General features: G+C 41.1%; 1 protein-coding gene across 3 annotated transcripts in view; it reads right to left on the minus strand.

Annotated features, from left to right (window-relative positions):
• The window catches only part of LOC124118552 (SLIT-ROBO Rho GTPase-activating protein 1-like), a 207,929-nt gene that overhangs the window by 117,406 nt on the left and 69,199 nt on the right, over positions 1–21,324 (minus strand). The window contains exon 1 of one of the 3 annotated variants that reach the window (XM_048401520.1): positions 20,960–21,036. The exons of the other annotated variants lie outside the window; for them this stretch is intronic. Coding sequence (XP_048257477.1) covers positions 20,960–21,005 — 46 coding nt within the window. The 5' untranslated portion in view covers positions 21,006–21,036. Of the gene's footprint in view, positions 1–20,959; positions 21,037–21,324 lie in introns of those variants that run through there. 3 annotated transcript variants of the gene reach the window in all.

A 21,324-nucleotide genomic window follows, 5' to 3' on the forward strand; every position in this document is an offset into this window, starting at 1 on the left:
TGCCATGTAATAATGTCGGTACATACAAGTGTCTATATCACAGGGCCACTCCCCCCCAGACTGATGCCATGTAATAATGTCGGTACATACAAGTGTCTATATCACAGGGCCACTCCCCCCCAGACTGATGCCATGTAATAATGTCGGTACATACAAGTGTCTATATCACAGGGCCATTCCCTCCGAGACTGATGCCATGTAATAATGGCGGTACATACAAGTGTCTATATCACAGGGCCTCTCCCTCCAAGACTGATGCCATGTAATACAAGAGTCACTATAACAGGGCCGCTCCCTCCCAGACTGATGCCATGTAATACAAGAGTCACTATAACAGGGCCGCTCCCTCCCAGACTGATGCGATGTAATACAAGAGTCACTATAACAGGGCCGCTCCCTCCCAGACTGATGCCATGTAATAATGGCGGTACATACAAGTGTCAATATCACAGGGCCGCTCCCTCCCAGACTGATGCCATGTAATACAAGAGTCACTATAACAGGGCAGCTCCCTCCCAGACTGATGCCATGTAATACAAGAATCCCTTTAACAGGGCCGCTCCCTCCCAGACTGATGCCATTAGGCCTAGTGCTGGATGATGGGCCTACATTACAGTATTATACTTGAAACAGAGTGGGTTTCTTCTTTTTCATCTTGACTCCTTATGTGAATTTTCATCAGGGTTGGTGCAAGTTAAAACATACTAGCCCTTGGAGCTTGCACCTCTTTGAAGTTCATTTGTAGCGCTGCCTACCACTCCAAATATGAAAAAATGCTATACAGTCAACTATGTTTATAATGAACACGCTTATAACGAACTGACAGATATATAGAACTAATCTTTAGTCCTGGCCATTTGTATATATGCTTATAACGAACTATGGTTATTACGAACGAAAATTAATCGTCCCTTTGAGTTCATTATAACCATAGTTGACTGTTTAAATCTCATGATAAACAACATGTTGTTATTATTGATGTATGATCATTTCTTATCCAAACATACATCAATGCCATATATATGTGTTTTCACAACATACATAGGGCACAGGGGGAATGCTAAGTTTGTTTGTTTGTTTGATTCTTGCTTATTGCCGAACTCAGCAATATTCCAGCTGTATGACGGCGATCTGTAAATAATTAAATCTGGACCAGACAATCATGCGCATTGATCTATGCAACTGGGATACGATGACATGCATCAGCCAAATCAGCAAGCCTGACCACCAGATCTTGTGCCGCCTCTTACGACAAGCATAGTTGCCTTTTTACCCCAAGCATGGGTTGCTAAAGACCTATTCTACCCCAGATCTTCACATGTTGGCAACTGATAAAAGAGTCATCTTGTACAAAGTGATACCTTAGCAACTTGTAATATATTTTTGTGCTGCCAATCACAGAGTGAAATGAATGCTCTTCACTGTTTTATTCCTACAACTATTGTTATGGGTCAGCTGTAATGCTGCTCCAACTCCATCACATAGAGCAAGCAGTGGAACCTATGTAGACTCACAGCAAGGCACTGGCTCCACAGTTGTCTGGCCACACTGACTGAGGGGTCGGAACGTCAGGTAGTCTGCCCTTGTTGCAGGAATTATCACAATGTCCGATCTTTCCATTCCAGGTTATGCTCAAACTATGATTTGTGTAGTACGTAGTCGAGACAAAAACTAAGTTTCATCAACCTCTGAGAAAGGAAGTTATGGACAGTGTATCCAACTGCTTCAGGTGTATGTGGTTGTAGGTGTCCTACATGAGTTTCATGTGTTCAGGGGTCCCTTTCATAACCTTCAAGTCATAGAAACAGATTTAGGGGATGCCCAGATTGACCTTAAATCAGAAATCCTGAAGGACACAAGGACCTCCATAATTTCTAACACTGAGTATGTTTGAACATGCAAAATGTTCTTCATTAATCACAGCATATGAATATCTTTCTATGATGAAAAGTGCATTCAAATTGTATTAATTAATATGAAATTTGATAAACCTTAGAACTTTCACATTCACTACAAAACAGAAACATCAGTACAGGAACATATGTCATATAATGTAGGATGAACTCATTCAAAGCAACAATATATCTTGTCAAGGCTGTTTGTCTTCCCCAAATTACCAATGTTTACAAATATCAATCAAAACTATTTGTTAACAGATTCGCAGCACACATTTGAAAACACATTGCATAAAAATTATCTGCTCATTGGGCCCTGAGTTGAACGCTGAACACCGAAGTCACCACTGATAGACTGGAAGTAATATATTCCCACGATGAGAGTCTGTGTAACGGACCTACACTGCCATTGTAGAGGTTGGTTGGAAAGGTGCCACCTTTTTGACCTCATATCTACTTGTCTATGGTTTCGACATAGTTTATGTTTAACCAGATTCAACCACATCGTACTGGGTTTTTTATTCAGGTCAAACAGTAATGAAATATTTGTGAATAATATTGGTCAAAACAAGACAACTTCTTCTGCTATAAACCTCTCTCTCCACTTGCTGCTATAAACCTCTCTGTCCACCTCTCTCTCCACTTGCTGCTATAAACCTATCATTTCATTCGCTTCAAACACCTCTCCTACTATCCCTCTTTTAGTCTAACACCTCTCCTTCTATCCTCCTTCTAGTCTAACACCTGTCCTTCTATCCACCTTCTAGTCTAACACCTCTCCTTCAATCCACCTTCTACTCTAACACCTCCCCTTCTATCCACCTTCTAGTCTAACACCTCTCCTTCTATCCACCTTCTAGTCTAACACCTCTCCTTCTATCCACCTTCTAGTCTAACACCTCCCCTTCTATCCACCTTCTAGTCTAACACCTCTCCTTCTATCCACCTTCTAGTCTAACACCTGTCCTTCTATCCACCTTCTAGTCTAACACCTCTCCTTCTATCCACCTTCTACTCTAACACCTCCCCTTCTATCCACCTTCTAGTCTGACACCTCTCCTTCTATCCACCTTCTAGTCTAACACCTCTCCTTCTATCCACCTTCTAGTCTAACACCTCCCCTTCTATCCACCTTCTAGTCTAACACCTCTCCTTCTATCCACCTTCTAGTCTAACACCTCTCCTTCTATCCACCTTCTAGTTTAACACATCTCCTTCTATCCACCTACTAGTCTAACACATCTCCTTCTATCCACCTTCTAGTCTAACACCTCCCCTTCTATCCACCTTCTAGTCTAACACCGCCCCTTCTATCCACCTCCTAGTCTAACACCTCTCCTTCTATCCACCTTCTAGTCTAACACATCTCCTTCTATCCACCTTCTAGTCTAACACCTCTCCTTCTATCCACCTTCTAGTCTAACACATCTCCTTCTATCCACCTTCTAGTCTGACACCTCCCCTTCTATCCACCTTCTAGTCTAACACCTCCCCTTCTATCCACCTTCTAGTCTAACACCTCCCCTTCTATCCACCTCCTAGTCTAACACCTCTCCTTCTATCCACCTTCTAGTCTAACACATCTCCTTCTATCCACCTTCTAGTCTAACACCTCTCCTTCTATCCACCTTCTAGTCTAACACATCTCCTTCTATCCACCTTCTAGTCTGACACCTCCCCTTCTATCCACCTTCTAGTCTAACACCTCCCCTTCTATCCACCTTCTAGTCTAACACCTCCCCTTCTATCCACCTTCTAGTCTGACACCTAAGCCTCCTTTGACACAGCAACTACATTCCACAAAGACAAACAAAGAGAATCCTAACTGAATATCGGGTGGATCAGTTTTTTACAAAGTCACTCTATTTAACTTTCTGAAATATCCAAAATGGTTTCATGTACATGCTTTGAACCGAAGCACATAAAATATCTTCAAATCAAGGTTCAAATCTATCACTGTCTTTACACAAAAATTAAAGCTTGGCAAATAGATTACACATTTGATGACCCTTATTCTCAAAAATCATGCATTTCAAAACAATACTGCAACATGATGAATGACTATTTCAGCACTTGCACCACTGTCCATAATTATTTTCTGGTGAAACTCTTGTTCAAACAATAGCAAACAGATCCTACCAATCAAGCCATGTGTTAGATAAAAGCATACATTCATTTGCTTTGAACAAGACATGAAGTATTGATTTTTACATATCATGCAAGTCTATTACAATTTGGAACACTACAAGGAACATGATTAATGCTAAATGCAGTTATCAATACACTGGCGTCTCTCACTAAGGAAGAAATATTCATTTGCGAACTTGATGTTGAAGTACTTCATAATCAGGAATGCTGATTGTGTCTGATTGCTAATGTTGGAGGGAGGCAAAGATTTGGACACCTATTTCTAAACATGCCTGACCTTAGGGTCAATAGAGGTCGTGGCCAATGAGACAGAGGCAGTCATTGTTGCATGGAATTCTGGGAATGTGGAGGCACATAAAACACACCAATCAGTGGAGGTGTTTCTTTGTTTTGGTCAAGTTGATTGATTGGGACGATCACAACATAAACAAACAACAACCTTCACATATATAAAGCAATTAGAAGTTTGACAGATGGTGTGAGAAGGTTGTGAGAATACTTTTAAAACTGCCTGGTTTTAGTGTTCCTTGTAAATGGCAGTCTCTGACACATCTACAGGGGCAGAATATTGAACACTCTCATCTCACTCTAGGCTGCCTGTCTCCCATTGAACTGTTATGTATTCACATTTCTCAACCGTTGCCCAGGGTTCATTATATTCATAATATTATCAGAGACGCTCAATGAAGTTGCCCTTAGTTTGGACTCTAACCTTAATATTCACATTTACCGCTTAATCATATTTAATATATACACATTTCGTGTGCTCAATCAAGTGGCCTCAAGTTGATCCCCCAGCATTAGAAATTGGCACTAGTCCTATTGTCCTTGCCATACTGCCCACAAGGACTAGTAGATATTTATTTTAGGAATTTCACTACATGTTATCATCATAAGGACTAGTGGACTAAAACTGTTAGTTTCATTCGTTGGGGGGCCCCATGGGGATTCCAGGTTCAATGGGGTCCCAGGACAAGGTGATTACATAGTTAGGGACATGGATATGGACATGGAGATTCCAGGTTGAATGGGGTCCCAGGACAAGGTGATTACATAGATAGGGACATGGATATGGACATGGAGATTCAAGGTTTATTGAGGTCCCAGGACAAGGTGATTACATAGATAGGGACATGGATATGGACATGGAGATTCCAGGTTTAATGGGGTCCCAGAACAAGGTGATTACATAGATAGGGACATGGATATGGACATGGGGATTCCAGGTTTATTGAGGTCCCAGGACAAGGTGATTACATAGATAGGGACATGGATATGGACATGGGGATTCCAGGTTTAATGAGGTCCCAGGACAAGGTGATTACATGGATATGGACATGGGGATTCCAGGTTTAATGGGGTCCCAGGACAAGGTGATTACATGGATAGGGACATGGATATGGACATGGGCATTCCAGGTTTAATGAGGTCCCAGGACAAGGTGATTACATGGATATGGACATTGATATGGACATGGGGATTCCAGGTTTAATGAGGTCCCAGCACAAGGTGATTACATGGATATGGACATGGGGATTCCAGGTTTAATTGGGTCCCAGGACAAGGTGATTACATTGATATGGACATGGGGATTCCAGGTTTAATGAGGTCCCAGGACAAGGTGATTACATGGATAGGGACATGGGGATTCCAGGTTTATTGAGGTCCCAGGACAAGGTGATTACATAGATAGGGACATGGATATGGAAATTCCAGGTTTAATGGGGTCCCAGGACAAGGTGATTACATGGATAGGGACATGGATATGGACATGGGGATTCATGGTTTAATGGGGTCCCAGGACAAGGTGATTACATGGATATGGACATGGGGATTCCAGGTTAATGGCGGTCCCAGGACAAGGTGATTACATGGATAGGGACATGGGGATTCCAGGTTAATGGCGGTCCCAGGACAAGGTGATTACATGGATATGGACATGGGGATTCCAGGTTAATGGCGGTCCCAGGACAAGGTGATTACATGGATATGGACATGGATATGGAGATCCCAAGTTTAATGGGGTCCCAGGACAAGGTGATTACATAGATATGGACATGGATATGGAGATCCCAAGTTTAATGGGGTCCCAGGACAAGGTGATTACATAGATAGGGACATGGATATGGAGATCCCAGGTTTAATGGGTTCCCAGGACAAGGTGATTACAATGGATATGGACATGGGGATTCCAGGTTTAATGAGGTCCCAGGACAAGGTGATAACATAGATAGGGATATGGACATGGATATGGACATGGAGATCCCAGGTTTATTCGGGTCCCAGGACAAGGTGATTACATAGATAGGGACATGGATATGGAGATCCCAGGTTTAATGGGGGTCCCAGGACAAGGTGATTACATAGATAGGGACATGGATATGGAGATCCCAGGTTAAATGGGGTCCCAGGACAAGGTGATTACATGGATATGGACATGGGGATTCATGGTTTGATGAGGTCCCAAGACAAGGTGATAACATGGATAGGGACATCGGGATTCCAGGTTTATTGAGGTCCCAGGACAAGGTGATTACATAGATAGGGACATGGATATGGACATGGGGATTCATGGTTTAATGGAGTCCCAGGACAAGGTGCTTACATGGATATGGACATGGATAGGGACATGGATAGGGAAATGGGGATTCATGGTTTAATGAGGTCCCAGGACAAGGTGATTACATGGATATGGACATGGGGATTCCAGGTTTAATAGGGTCCCAGGACAAGGTGATAACATGGATATGGACATGGATAGGGACATGGGGATTCATGGTTTAATGAGGTCCCAGGAGAAGGTGATTACATGGATATGGACATGGGGATTCCAGGTTTAATGGGGTCCCAAGACAAGGTGATTACATAGATAGGGACATGGATATGGACATGGATAGGGACATTGGGATTCCAGGTTTAATGGGGTCCGAAGACAAGGTGATTACATAGATAGGGACATGGATATGGACATGGATAGGGACATGGGGATTCCAGGTTTAATGGGGTCCCAAGACAAGGTGATTACATAGATAGGGACATGGATATGGACATGGGGATTCCAGGTTTAATAGGGTCCCAGGACAAGGTGATTACATGGACATGGACATGGATATGGACATGGGGATTCATGGTTTGATGAGGTCCCAAGACAAGGTGATAACATGGATAGGAACATCGGGATTCCAGGTTTATTGAGGTCCCAGGACAAGGTGATTACATAGATAGGGACATGGATATGGACATGGGGATTCATGGTTTAATGGGGTCCCAGGACAAGGTGATTACATAGATAGGGACATGGATATGGACATGGGGATTCCAGGTTTATTGAGGTCCCAGGACAAGGTGATTACATAGTTAGGGACATGGATATGGACATGGAGATTCCAGGTTGAATGGGGTCCCAGGACAAGGTGATTACATGGATAGGGACATGGATATGGACATGGATAGGGACATTGGGATTCCAGGTTTATTGAGGTCCCAGGACAAGGTGATTACATAGATAGGGACATGGATAAGATAAGATAAGATAAGATAAGATAATATTTATTGCAGAAACGTTCCATTACGGGACAGATGCAATTTTAAAAGACAAGACATTATGATTTATATATACATATATACAGACAAACATAATTTACATTCCTGTAGACACATACAAAAACAAAATAATCAATATTACATATTTTTATACATAAAATGTCAACGGTTGATTATGAGGGGGTATTTATTGTTTGAAATTATAGATGTGGAAACAAATGCAGTTGATATTGACTGCTTCATTATTTGACAGGATGTATTGAAATAATTTGTCTTCATGGCTGTGGACATTTACATTTACATTTTGTCTGGATAGTTTTTCAAATAGTATATTTCTTTCTCGTGTGTGTTTAATACAGTGAAGTAAGTAATGTTTTTCGTTATCAATGATTGAACATGTAGAGCATAGCCTCTGATGTAGTGGGGTTGGTGGCTTTGTGTGTCTTCCAAGTTCAATATTTAATTTATGGTTACTTAATCTTAGTTTAGAAAAGTGAACTCGATACTTTTTTACTTTACAGTGACTGAGATAGGGTTCTAATTTTATTTCATTTTTAACTATCCTATATGTCCTAAGTTTGTTTCCTGTGCCTCTTGTTGTATTTACATCTTGAAGAGATTCCTTGAAGAGGGAGTTGAATTTAGATTTGATTGTCTCTTTGAATATTGGTGAAAGCAAAGCTGAAATACTCAAATTGTGTTTTCCTAAGAATAGATTTAGCTGGTAAACCCATCCTAATCGTTTTTTCACCAAATATGTACTTTCTGTAAAAGCGTTCTGAAGTATTATGTTTTTGGAAGAACAGACATGGTGATAAAAATTTGCTATTTTGATTAATACTGTGTAGATAAGGGGGTAGAGTCCTAGTTCAGCTCGGCTTGCCCAGTTATGTGTTGTTCCATGGATATGGACATGGGGATTCATGGTTTAATAATGTCCCACAGTATGAAATTACCACGCACATTTCCTTGTGAGGACGCCCACTCATTGTACAGAGATAGATATGGAATCTGTGAAAGGCATTAAGAGATGCTGTCCTACACAACCTATTACAGCATGTGTTCAATACACCAATGTGCCGGGCCATCAAGCCATCAAGCCATGCAGCACGGTGCTGTACACATCTCCCACACCTAGGACCACCAGTGATGTCCCGCCCATTGACAATACCAGCCAGATCTGTTGTCTACTGGGTGAGTTACAGCAGGTTACAAATCTCCACCTTCATCCCTGGATACCCAGCCCAGTCAACCTGTCTCTCTGATGAACAAACTGTGTACCAGTTCTACCACTCTGTGTCACATGATACAACATACAAAACAGATTGCTCATCTCTCTGCCCCATGTCAGGAGAATAGCTTCAAGCATCAGAAGCCTCTGAAATCCCCCTTTCTAACATTGCATCTCTGCCCTCCATGTTTTTCTCTGACATCCATTTCTACTTCTGAGTATAAGGAGAATTATGGGATGAACAAATAAATCACCATAAACATATGTTTCCTCTATATGTCTTCCCAACAAAAAGTGTTGATTTATTCCCTGTCCCTTGTATCCACTCTCCATTCTCTCATCCACCAACCACCACACACTCTCACTCCACCCTACACTTTCACCCACCCCCACATTCTCACCACCTCCACCACCACACTCTCACCCAACCCCACATTCTCACCACCACCCACCACAACAATCTCACTCGACCCCCCTACCACCACCACATTCACTCCACCCCCACCACCACACTCTCACCCAACCCCTCACCCACCACCACCACCACACTCTCTACCCACCCCCACCCCCACCACCACACTCTCACTCCATCCCCGTCACCACACTCTCTACCCACCCCCACCCCCACCCCCACCCCCACACTCTCACTCCATCCCCACCACCACACTCTCACCCAACCCCTCACCCACCACCTCTCTCACCCCCACCACCACACTCTCTACCCACCCCCACCCCCACCCCCACCACCACACTCTCTACCCACCCCCACCCCCACCACCCCCACCACCACACTCTCTACCCACCCCCACCCCCACCACCACACTCTCACCCAACCCCTCACCCACCACCTCTCTCACCCCCACCACCACCACCACACTCTCACTCCATCCCCGTCACCACACTCTCTACCCACCCCCACCCCCACCCCCACCCCCACACTCTCACTCCATCCCCACCACCACACTCTCACCCCCACCACCTCTCTCACCCACCACCTCTCTCACCCCCACCACCACGCTCTCACCCACCACCCCCACCACCACACTCTCACTCCATCCCCATAATTTCAAATTTGATTAATTTACTGACATTTTCTGCAAATTTGGGGGTGAATACCGGCCTTTGTGCAGGTCTAGATAAGTCCCTGGTACTGTATGGATATTATGTTATCACCTTAATAATGATATATCAACAATTATCACACCCGTCTATTTCCTTCCTTATACAAACCACTTGCTTGACATCATAACCGAGGTCAAAAGGTCTGGAGGTCACAGCACTGAGTGTTCGCTGCATCAAAGATATATCATTCTTGATTTCCCAGTGCCTACATCCAAATTTAAATGTTATTTGAAAGCAATCCTTAAACCAATTACACCTCACTGCCTTACACTACTTGCTCCAACAATCATTACATTCTGGTGATTAAAAACCCTGGCTCTTCCATTATTCATTCTTGTAGTTTCAGCCTCAGTTTTGGTGACACTTTGATGAAGAAAACGAATTGGTCTTACAAAACTGGTCTAAACATACTATTACACTTCACCATTGAAAAATGAAAGTTGGAGTAATGCCAATTACTCTTGGTGTTATCATCCAAATAATGATAATTTGATAATATTAAGCTAAATTAATGTACACAAAGTTCAGTTATATCTATACTGAGCTGAGGAAAAAGTACTGCAAGTGTGGCAGTGATCTGGCAAACACCACCTGTGTTACCCTGGATTTGGTACTAATCAGTTATGTTAACAAATACACCAGCACTTGATACACTGTTACCTGAAGTATGCTGAGTACGGTCTAATCAGGTAAGTATATAGGTAAACAGTATCATCTGTGGATCAATCTCAAGGTGCATAACACTGTTTCTGCCCCCCTGGGGCTTAGTAATTACCTATGTCTGTACCAAGATGTGATGTAATGTCCTTGGAGGCAGTCATTACCAAACAAATGGCTGCTGTAGGATGTGCAGTCAGAACAAACCACTGAGAAAATACTGAGGCTAAAATAACCCACTTCAAAGATATATACTCTCTCAGTGTTGGCTGAAGAGCGCGTTTTTGCGTCTTGGACGCACAAAAATAAGTTTGAACGCACCTGCGTAACATGTGTGGGTCTCGTGGACGCAGTGACTGGGGCTATATTAATTTCATATTGAATTGACACTGTTATCGTAAATCAAAGACGTACGTCTTTGCGTAAAGGTATTTGTTGCCAAACAAGACAATGAAGCATGTTGATTAACACTTCCGTTTGCTAAACCAAACCAGTTTCATTATTCTCTCCCTTTTTATGACAAATACCCAAACCGGTTTCTTGACCTATATCTATTGTCGGTTTTGCATGTATTAATTTTCGGTATGGTCTGTAGCTTTGCTTCAGCCAATCAGGTGCCACATATTAAGCAAGTCGGATATAGTCGTAATTAATTTAGCTTGCTGATTGGTCGAAAATATCCTGACCTTGTGTCAAACTAAAAATAGCCAGGGTATACTTCAGAACGTGGTAACAGTGACCCGCGAAATCGAGCGACCGTGTAGGATGATACGCTATGTTATCGCGGTAGTTAATTTATAATGGATCGTAGTGGGGCACGCTTACAAACTTATTAAATATTTGATTCACAAAATGTTTGTTGTTCATTGGATTGATTGATGCTGATTTTCTTTACCGAGTTCGGTAAACAAAGTACCTGTCATTGATGAATCTTACCGCAGTAAGTAAGGCTGTGTGGATTATATGGTATATCACTTCCTGTTTTGAATTTTGCATACGACCGAGGTTTGGTCAAGGGACTTCGTTTGAACAAATGGGTTCTTTTTCTAATCAATTTTGAATGGAGGAAGGGGTAATTCCACTTCAAAAACATCCCAGGAACTGTCATAAAAAAGTTAACGTGTGTACAAGTAGCCGTGACATACCGCAACGAGTCCTGTATTCGATCATGCGATGAAATATATCGTGCTTAGATTTGCATAAGTAAACAGTCGACAGGTTGTGTGGATTACGAGATTTATCAATACCGCGATACTGTATATGATAAAGAATGAATGCGAACACTTGAATGTACAATGATGTAAGCATTGTTTTTATTTAGCGGACTCTGAATATTTAGTAATTCTACAACAGACTTATCAAGCTGATAATAATTCAATATCTTGTGAGTCATATTAAGAATTGCAAAACACATTTTGCCAGGACCGTTATTGGTGTAACTGACATGTTTAAACATTTATAGCACCTGAAACATGTTGACTAGATTTATCAAGGAAATGCTGGATCCTGAACATACTCTTACTAAAAAAACGTTTGATATGCCAATTATATTTTATGACTCATTGATCATTGTCACAGTTACAACATGAACTCAAAACTCAGTACAGTAGCATCAGAACAGCCATTGAACTTAACTGAATCCAAAACTTCAAATCATTGGTAGATCTCGGTAAAAACATTCACAAATGTCTGTCACAATGACCCCTTACCAATGGCTGACCCGTGTACTGCCTTTTCATATACGAAGTTAGATATTAACATGGATAATTTTGTGTTATGATATTCATTAATATCAAATGTCCCTTTTAAGAAATTGTTTGTCCCTTAATGTAAACCTCTTGGTTATGAGAGCAGGATGTGCCCTGATGTGAACCTTTCTCTCACTTTGCCTGTTTGTTGATATTTTGCAGTTGCGAAAAGATTTCTTATTTTTCACAACCACTGTGTTCTGTTGTTAATGTTATGTTATAATGCTATAAATTAGACCCTTCCATTTTTGTTTGGGACCCCTAATTTTATGATGAAGGGGTCCAAGTGACCCCAAGAAAATTTAAGCCAGAGCAGACACTGCTCTCTTCAAGGGGATCATATTACTAAACAATAGGGGATCGTACTTCTAAATAAGGAGATCCTACTACAAAACAAGGAGATCATACAACAAAACAAGGGGATCCTACTGCTAAACAAGTAGATCCTACTACTAAACAAGGAGATCATACTGCTAAACAAGGCGATCATACTACGAAACAAGGAGATCCTACTGCTAAACAAGGAGATCCTACTGCTAAACAAGGAGATCCTATTGCTAAACAAGGAGATCCTACTGCTAAACAAGCAGATCATACTAATAAACAAGGAGATCCTACTGCTAAACAAGGAGATCATACTACGAAACAAGGAGATCCTACTGCTAAACAAGGAGATCCTACTGCTAAACAAGGGGATCATACTACGAAACAAGGAGATCCTACTGCTAAACAAGGAGATCCTACTGCTAAACAAGGAGACCCTACTGCTAAACAAGGAGATCCTACTGCTAAACAAGGAGATTATACTACGAAACAAGGAGATCCTACTGCTAAACAAGGGGATCCTACTGCTAAACAAGGAGATCCTACTGCTAAACAAGGGGATCATACTACGAAACAAGGAGATCCTACTACGAAACAAGGAGATCCTACTGCTAAACAAGGAGATCCTACTGCTAAACAAGGAGACCCTACTGCTAAACAAGGAGATCCTATTGCTAAACAAGGAGATTATACTACGAAACAAGGAGATCCTACTGCTAAACAAGGGGATCCTACTGCTAAACAAGGAGATCCTACTGCTAAACAAGGAGATCATACTACGAAACAAGGAGATCCTACTACGAAACAAGGAGATCCTACTGCTAAACAAGGAGACCCTACTGCTAAACAAGGAGATCCTATTGCTAAACAAGGAGATCCTACTGCTAAACAAGGGGATCCTACTACTAAACAAGGAGATCCTACTGCTAAACGAGGAGATCATACAACAAAAAAAGGGATCCTATGCTAAACAAGGAGATCCCACTGCTAAACAAGGAGATCCTACTGCTAAACAAGGAGATCATACAGCTAAACAAGGAGATCAGAAAACAAAACAAGGGGTTCCTATGCTAAACAAGGAGATCATACAACAAAACAAGGGGATCCTACTGCTAAACAAGGAGATCCTACTGCTAAACAAGGAGATCCTGCTGCTAAACAAGGGGATCCTACTGCTAAAAAAAACCATCCTACTGCTAAACAAGGAAATCCTACTGCTAAACGAGGGGATCCTACTGCTAAACAAGGAGATCCTGCTGCTAAACAAGGAGATCCTGCTGCTAAACAAGGGGATCCTACTACTAAACAAGGAGATCCTACTGCTAAACAAGGGGATCCTACTGCTAAACAAGCAGATCATACAACAAAACAAGGAGATCATACAACAAAACAAGGAGATCCTACTGCTAAACAAGGAGATCCTGCTGCTAAACAAGGGGATCCTACTGCTAAACAAGGGGATCCTACTGCTAAACAAGGGAATGCTGCTGCTAAACAAGGGGATCCTACTGCTAAACAAGGGGATCCTACTGCTAAACAAGGGGATCCTACTGCTAAACAAGGACATCCTACTGCTAAACAAGGTGATCCTGCTGCTAAACAAGGAGATCCTGCTGCTAAACATGGGGATCCTACTGCTAAACAAGGGGATCCTACTGCTAAACAAGCAGATCATACAACAAAACAAGGAGATCCTACTGTTAACAAGGAGATCATGCTGCTAAACAAGGGGATCCTACTGCTAAACAAGGGGATCCTACTGCTAAACAAGGAGATCCTGCTGCTAAACAAGGGGATCCTACTGCTAAACAAGGGGATCCTGCTGCTAAACAAAGAGATCCTGCTGCTTAACAAGGGGATCCTATGCTAAACAAGGTGATCCCACTACTAAACAAGGAGATCCTACTACTAAACGATGAAAATCATACAACAAAACAAGGGGATTCTACAACTAAACAAGGAGATCATACAACAAAACAAGGAGATCCTACTGCTAAACAAGGAGATCCTACTGCTAAACAAGGAGATCCTGCTGCTAAACAAGGGGATCCTACTGCTAGAAAAAGACATCCTACTGCTAAACAAGGAAATCCTACTGCTAAACGAGGGGATCCTACTGCTAAACGAGGAGATCCTACTGCTAAACAAGGAGATCCTGCTGCTAAACAAGGGGATCCTACTACTAAACAAGGAGATCCTACTGCTAAACAAGGGGATCCTACTGCTAAACAAGCAGATCATACAACAAAACAAGGAGATCATACAACAAAACAAGGAGATCCTACTGCTAAACAAGGAGATCCTGCTGCTAAACAAGGGGATCCTACTGCTAAACAAGGGGATCCTGCTGCTAAACAAGGAGATCCTACTGCTAAACAAGGGGATCCTGCTGCTAAACAAGGGGATCCTACTGCTAAACAAGGGGATCCTACTGCTAAACAAGGAGATCCTACTGCTAAACAAGGTGATCCTGCTGCTAAACAAGGTGATCCTGCTGCTAAACAAAGGGACCCTGCTGCTAAACAAGGAGATCCTACTGCTAAACAAGGGGATCCTACTGCTAAACAATGGGATCCTGCTGCTAAACAAGGGGATCCTGCTGCTAAACAAGGGGACCCTGCTGCTAAACAAGGGGATCCTACTGCTAAACAAGGATATCCTACTGCTAAACAAGGGGATCCTGCTGCTAAACAAGGGGATCCTACTGCTAAACAAGGGGATCCTGCTGCTAAACAAGGGGATCCTGCTGCTAAACAAGGGGACCCTGCTGCTAAACAAGGGGATCCTACTGCTAAATAAGCATGAAATACTCACATCCTCCACCAATATGACATGTCGGATATGTGCAATGCATTAGCTCCTGTGAACTATGTTCACTGGGCCTTTTTGTAAAGAAATATACTACGTTTTTCAAGAACTGCTCCTGAAACGAGTACTACCTCCATTTTCAGTCTAAATCAGAGGCGTTGCCATGGAAACTCGAAAAATAACTTTAAAAAAAAATCCCAAACTATCAAAAGGCACCAGTTCACCACTAGACCTATCAATGTGCAAAGTATGGTGAAGAAAAATGGTACGGTTTTCAAGATCTGCTCCAGAAACGAGGACTACCACCATTCTCAGTCTAAATCAAAGCCATTGCCATGGAAACTCAAAAAATATTGTTTTTAAAAATCCCAAACTATCAACAGGCACCAGTTTACCACTAGATCTATCTCTGTGCCAAGTTTGGTGAAAAAATATGGTACGGTTTTCAAGATCTGCTCCGGAAACGAGGACTACTGCCATTTTCAGTCTAAATCAAAGTCGTTGCCATGGAAACTCAAAAAATAACTTTTTTTTAAATCCCAAACTATCAAAAGGCACCAGCTCACCACTAGCCCTATCTATGTGCAAAGTATGGTGAAGAAATATGGTACGGTTTTCAAGATCTGCTCCGGAAACGAGGACTACCGCTATTTTAAGTCTAAATCAAAGTCGTTGCAGTGGAAACTCGAAAAATATTTTTTTTTAAATCCCAAACTATCAACAGGCACCAGTTTACCACTAGATGTATCTATGTGCCAAGTTTGGTGAAGAAATATGGTACGGTTTTCAAGATCCGCTCCGGAACGAGGACTACCTCCATTTTCAGTCTAAATCAAAGTCGTTGCCATGGAAACTCAAAAAATAACTTTTTTTAAAATCCCAAACTATCAAAAGGCACCAGTTCACCACTAGATCTATCTCTGTGCCAAGTTTGGTGAAGAAATAAGGTACGGTTTTCAAGATCTGCTCCAGAAACAAGGACTACCACCATTTTAAGTCTAAATCAAAGCCATTGCCATGGAAACTCAAAAAATATTGTTTTTAAAAATCCCAAACTATCAACAGGCACCAGTTTACCACTAGATCTATCTCTGTGCCAAGTTTGGTGAAAAAATATGGTACGGTTTTCAAGATCTGCTCCGGAAACGAGGACTACCACCATATTCAGTCTAAATCAAAGTCGTTGCCATGGAAACTCAAAAAATAACTTTTTTTTAAATCCCAAACTATCAAAAGGCACCAGTTCACCACTAGATCTATCTCTGTGCCAAGTTTGGTGAAGAAATAAGGTATGGTTTTCAAGATCTGCTCCGGAAACGAAATGTGATGGACGGACGGACGATAGGACGGCCCGGACGGCGGGACGGAAGGACAGACGGACGGCACCCATTCCTATATCCCCCTTCCACTTCGTGGCGGGGGGTTTTCAAGATCTGCTCCGGAAACAAGGACTACCGCCATTTTCAGTCAAAATCAAAGTTGTTACCATGGAAACTCGAAAAATAACTTTTTTTAAAATCCCAAACTATCAAAAGGCACCAGCTCACCACTAGCCCTATCTATGTGCAAAGTATGGTGAAGAAATATGGTACGGTTTTCAAGATCTGCTCCGGAAACGAGGACTACCGCTATTTTAAGTCTAAATCAAAGTCGTTGCAGTGGAAACTCGAAAAATAATTTTTTTTAAATCCCAAACTATCAACAGGCACCAGTTTACCACTAGATGTATCTATGTGCCAAGTTTGGTGAAGAAATATGGTACGGTTTTCAAGATCCGCTCCGGAACGAGGACTACCTCCATTTTCAGTCTAAATCAAAGTCGTTGCCATGGAAACTCGAAAAATAACTTTAAAAAAAAATCCAAAACTATCCAAAGGCACCAGTTCACCACTAGACCTATCAATGTGCAAAGTATGGTGAAGAAAAATGGTACGGTTTTCAAGATCTGCTCCAGAAACGAGGACTACCACCATTTTAAGTCTAAATCAAAGCCATTGCCATGGAAACTCAAAAAATATTGTTTTTAAAAATCCCAAACTATCAAAAGGCACCAGTTCACCACTAGACCTATCTATGTGCCAAGTATGACGAAACAATATGGTAGTTTTCAAGATCTGCTCCGGAAACGAGGGCTACCTCCATTTTCAGTCTAAATCAAAGTTGTTGCAATGGAAACTCGAAAAATAACTTTTTTAAAAATCAGTTTACCACTAGATCTATCTCTGTGCCAAGTTTGGTGAAGAAATAAGGTACGGTTTTCAAGATCTGCTCCGGAAACTAAATGTGACAGACGGACGGATGGACGGACGAACGGCACCCATTCCTATATCCCCCTTCCACTTCGTGGCGGGGGATAAAAAGGAGATCCTACTGCTAAACAAGGAGATCCTACTGCTAAAAAAGGAGATCCTGCTGCTAAACAAGGGGATCCTACTACTAAACAAGGAGATCCTACTGCCTAAACAAGGGTACACAAGACCTACACATCAGGTTCAGCAAATGCATCCAACCGAGTAACGCTGTGAGAACAATTCATTTTACTGGTATTTTACATCACAATAACACATCACAAAGAATGATGTTTCTTTGTGAATGATGCTAAACATCAGTCTTAATGTACCTTCATACCCTCAGTCATATTGTAAATGAAGAAATATAATCTCAACAAAATGTATATTTCACAAACCTGCATAATATAAAGGGTTACTCACCTTTTATTCCAATAAGCAAAGAAGAGTTAGCTCCCTTCCATTGTGTATTGACCAACTGACATCTGTTCAAGATCAAGATGTATCTAATTGTGAAGCATTACCATCTCAGAATAAAGCCAAGCTTGATAAAGTGATGGTTTAGCTTAACAATTGCAGTGTGCCGAAATAACCATGGAAGGTGTTTTGATACATCTCTATACAAAGGTTCATTCAGTTAGTAAATATTTACAGAAGATTTGCCAGGGGTTGTATCAATCACCAGTACATTATTTATAAATGAGATGTTGTTACTGAATAATTTGTCTTAAAAAGGAACCTAAATCTATCAGTATTTTGCATTTTTTTACACATCACATATGATGATAAATCTTCTGAGAGACATTATCATTATTGTCCACAAAATATTTTACAAATAAGATTGCATGTTATGAGAGGCCCCCCAAGTCTGGCCTTGCAATGGAGCTGTCTGTCATGTGTATGTTGTACACCATCTATTATGATGGAGAATGAGACATTATGGGTACTGAGAAAGAAAAGTGTTAAGATGATCATTGCAAGGAACTCCCCCTGAGAAGAGAAACTACTTTGTTTCGTACTCACTTATTGATTAGCTAACATTTGAAGCTTCTATTGAATATTTATAGCAACTCTGGAGATCAACTGCATAGTGCTATTCCTGAAGGATTACACATCTCATTTCTTTCACACACACACACCAAACTCAATAATCACAACTAAGCAAATCATGTACTGTAACAGTTTTTGTCTTTTCAATCTCATATATTTAATTAATTTTCATAACGAACAATTTCTGAACAATATACATTTGCACACATGTAAAACATGAGGACATTATACATCTATGCTTCGTTTTTGGAAACCATTAATACAAGAAACAAAATGGCTACAGCGCTTGTTGTAAAAAGATGATGGATTGTTTCATTACAGCCAAGGGCTGAACAAAACTGATGATGCCTTTGTTCTTATTTCGCCATGAAGGAAAATAGCATAACTGCATGATTATACAGGGACATCCTGACGATGTGACCTCAATATCTTGACAATCTGGTAAGCCGAGCTGTATTCACAATAGGCATCCTCGAACAGGATGTGGCAACTACTTCACCGATGTCACTTAACAGTAAATTCATAAAGTAGTACATAAAGTTTAGAAAACCCTGCCCTAGATATAAAACCTGGATGTGAGTCTACTTTCGGGTACGACAAACAGTGAGATAACATCTTGTTCCAAATCAGTTACTCCATAATCAAATGGACATCAATCAGATTTCAGACTAACAGAAATATTTAGAACATCTACTGAATGCTTGGAATTTAATACATTCATCACTTCACCTCACATAATAAACACATTCACCAGTTCTCCACACATAATAAACACATTCACCAGTTCTCCACACATAATAAACACATTCACCAGTACTCCACACACAATAAACACATCCACCAGTACTCCACACACAATAAACACATTCACCAGTTCTCCACACATAATAAACACATTCACCAGTTCTCCACACATAAACACATCCACCAGTTCTCCACACATAATAAACACATTCACCAGTTCTCCACACATAAACACATCCACCAGTTCTCCACACATAATAAACACATTCACCAGTTCTCCACACATAATAAACACATTCACCAGTTCTCCACACATATTAAACACATTCACCAGTTCTCCACACATAAACACATCCACCAGTTCTCCACACATAATAAACACATTCACCAGTTCTCCACACATAAACACATTCACCAGTTCTCCACACATAATAAACACATTCACCAGTTCTCCACACATAATAAACACATTCACCAGTTCTCCACACATAATAAACACATTCACCAGTACTCCACACACAATAAACACATTCACCAGTTATCCACGCATAATAAACACATTCACCAGTTCTCCACACATAATAAACACATTCACCAGTTCTCCACACATAAACACATTCACCAGTTCTCCACACATAATAAACACATTCACCAGTTCTCCACACATATTAAACACATTCACCAGTACTCCACACACAATAAACACATTCACCAGTTATCCACGCATAATAAACACATTCACCAGTACTCCACACATAATAAACACATTCACCAGTTCTCCACACATAATAAACACATTCACCAGTTATCCACGCATAATAAACACATTCACCAGTTCTCCACACATAAACACATTCACCAGTTCTCCACACATAATAACACATTCACCAGTTCTCCACACACAATAAACACATTCACCAGTACTCCACACATAATAAACACATTCACCAGTTCTCCACACATAATAAACACATTCACCAGTTCTCCACACATAATAAACACATTCACCAGTTCTCCACACATAATAAACACATTCACCAGTTCTCCACACATAATAAACACATTCACCAGTTCTCCACACATAATAAACACATTCACCAGTTCTCCACATATAATAAACACATCCCCAGTTCTCCACACATAATAAACACATTCACCAGTACTCCACACATAATAAACACATTCACCAGTACTCCACACATAATAAACACATCCACCAGTTCTCCACACACAATAAACACATTCACCAGTTCTCCACACTTGGCACAAACAAGGAATAGTAGGAATAGCAAAAAAAGTTACAAACTTAAACTTCAAGTCTCTATAGATACATGCAATAACATCATCAAAATCATTGAAACAAAATGGTAAAGTTCCCGATTAAATGTTTCTGAAGTTTACCTTTCTTATAAAGTAAAATGTCCCTCTCTGAGAGGAGCAGCACCATAGCAACTGTTGAATGTCGACCCCTGGCCACACACTGACTGTGCAGTACTGTGTGCCTCTGTGACCTAATGCTGCACACAGTCACAAGTTGCCCAGAACAATATGGCTAAGTTTCCAACTTTAATTAGATTCTCCTTTTGGCGTCTCTGGGTAATTTCCTGTTATTATGGGCATTCGACTTGTATGGCTTCAAAACAAGAGCGAGAAGAGACTCCCTCCATATGGATATGCTGCTATTAATAAACTGACATTTCACATTTAGTGGGTGACAGGTGGAGCAGTGTAGTGTACAGTAACTGAAATATTGAAGTGCAACTTCA

This window comes from Haliotis rufescens, unplaced genomic scaffold (genome assembly GCF_023055435.1).
Source record: "Haliotis rufescens isolate VD_foot unplaced genomic scaffold, xgHalRufe1.0.p SCAF_22, whole genome shotgun sequence".
Classification (NCBI taxonomy): domain Eukaryota; kingdom Metazoa; phylum Mollusca; class Gastropoda; order Lepetellida; family Haliotidae; genus Haliotis; species Haliotis rufescens.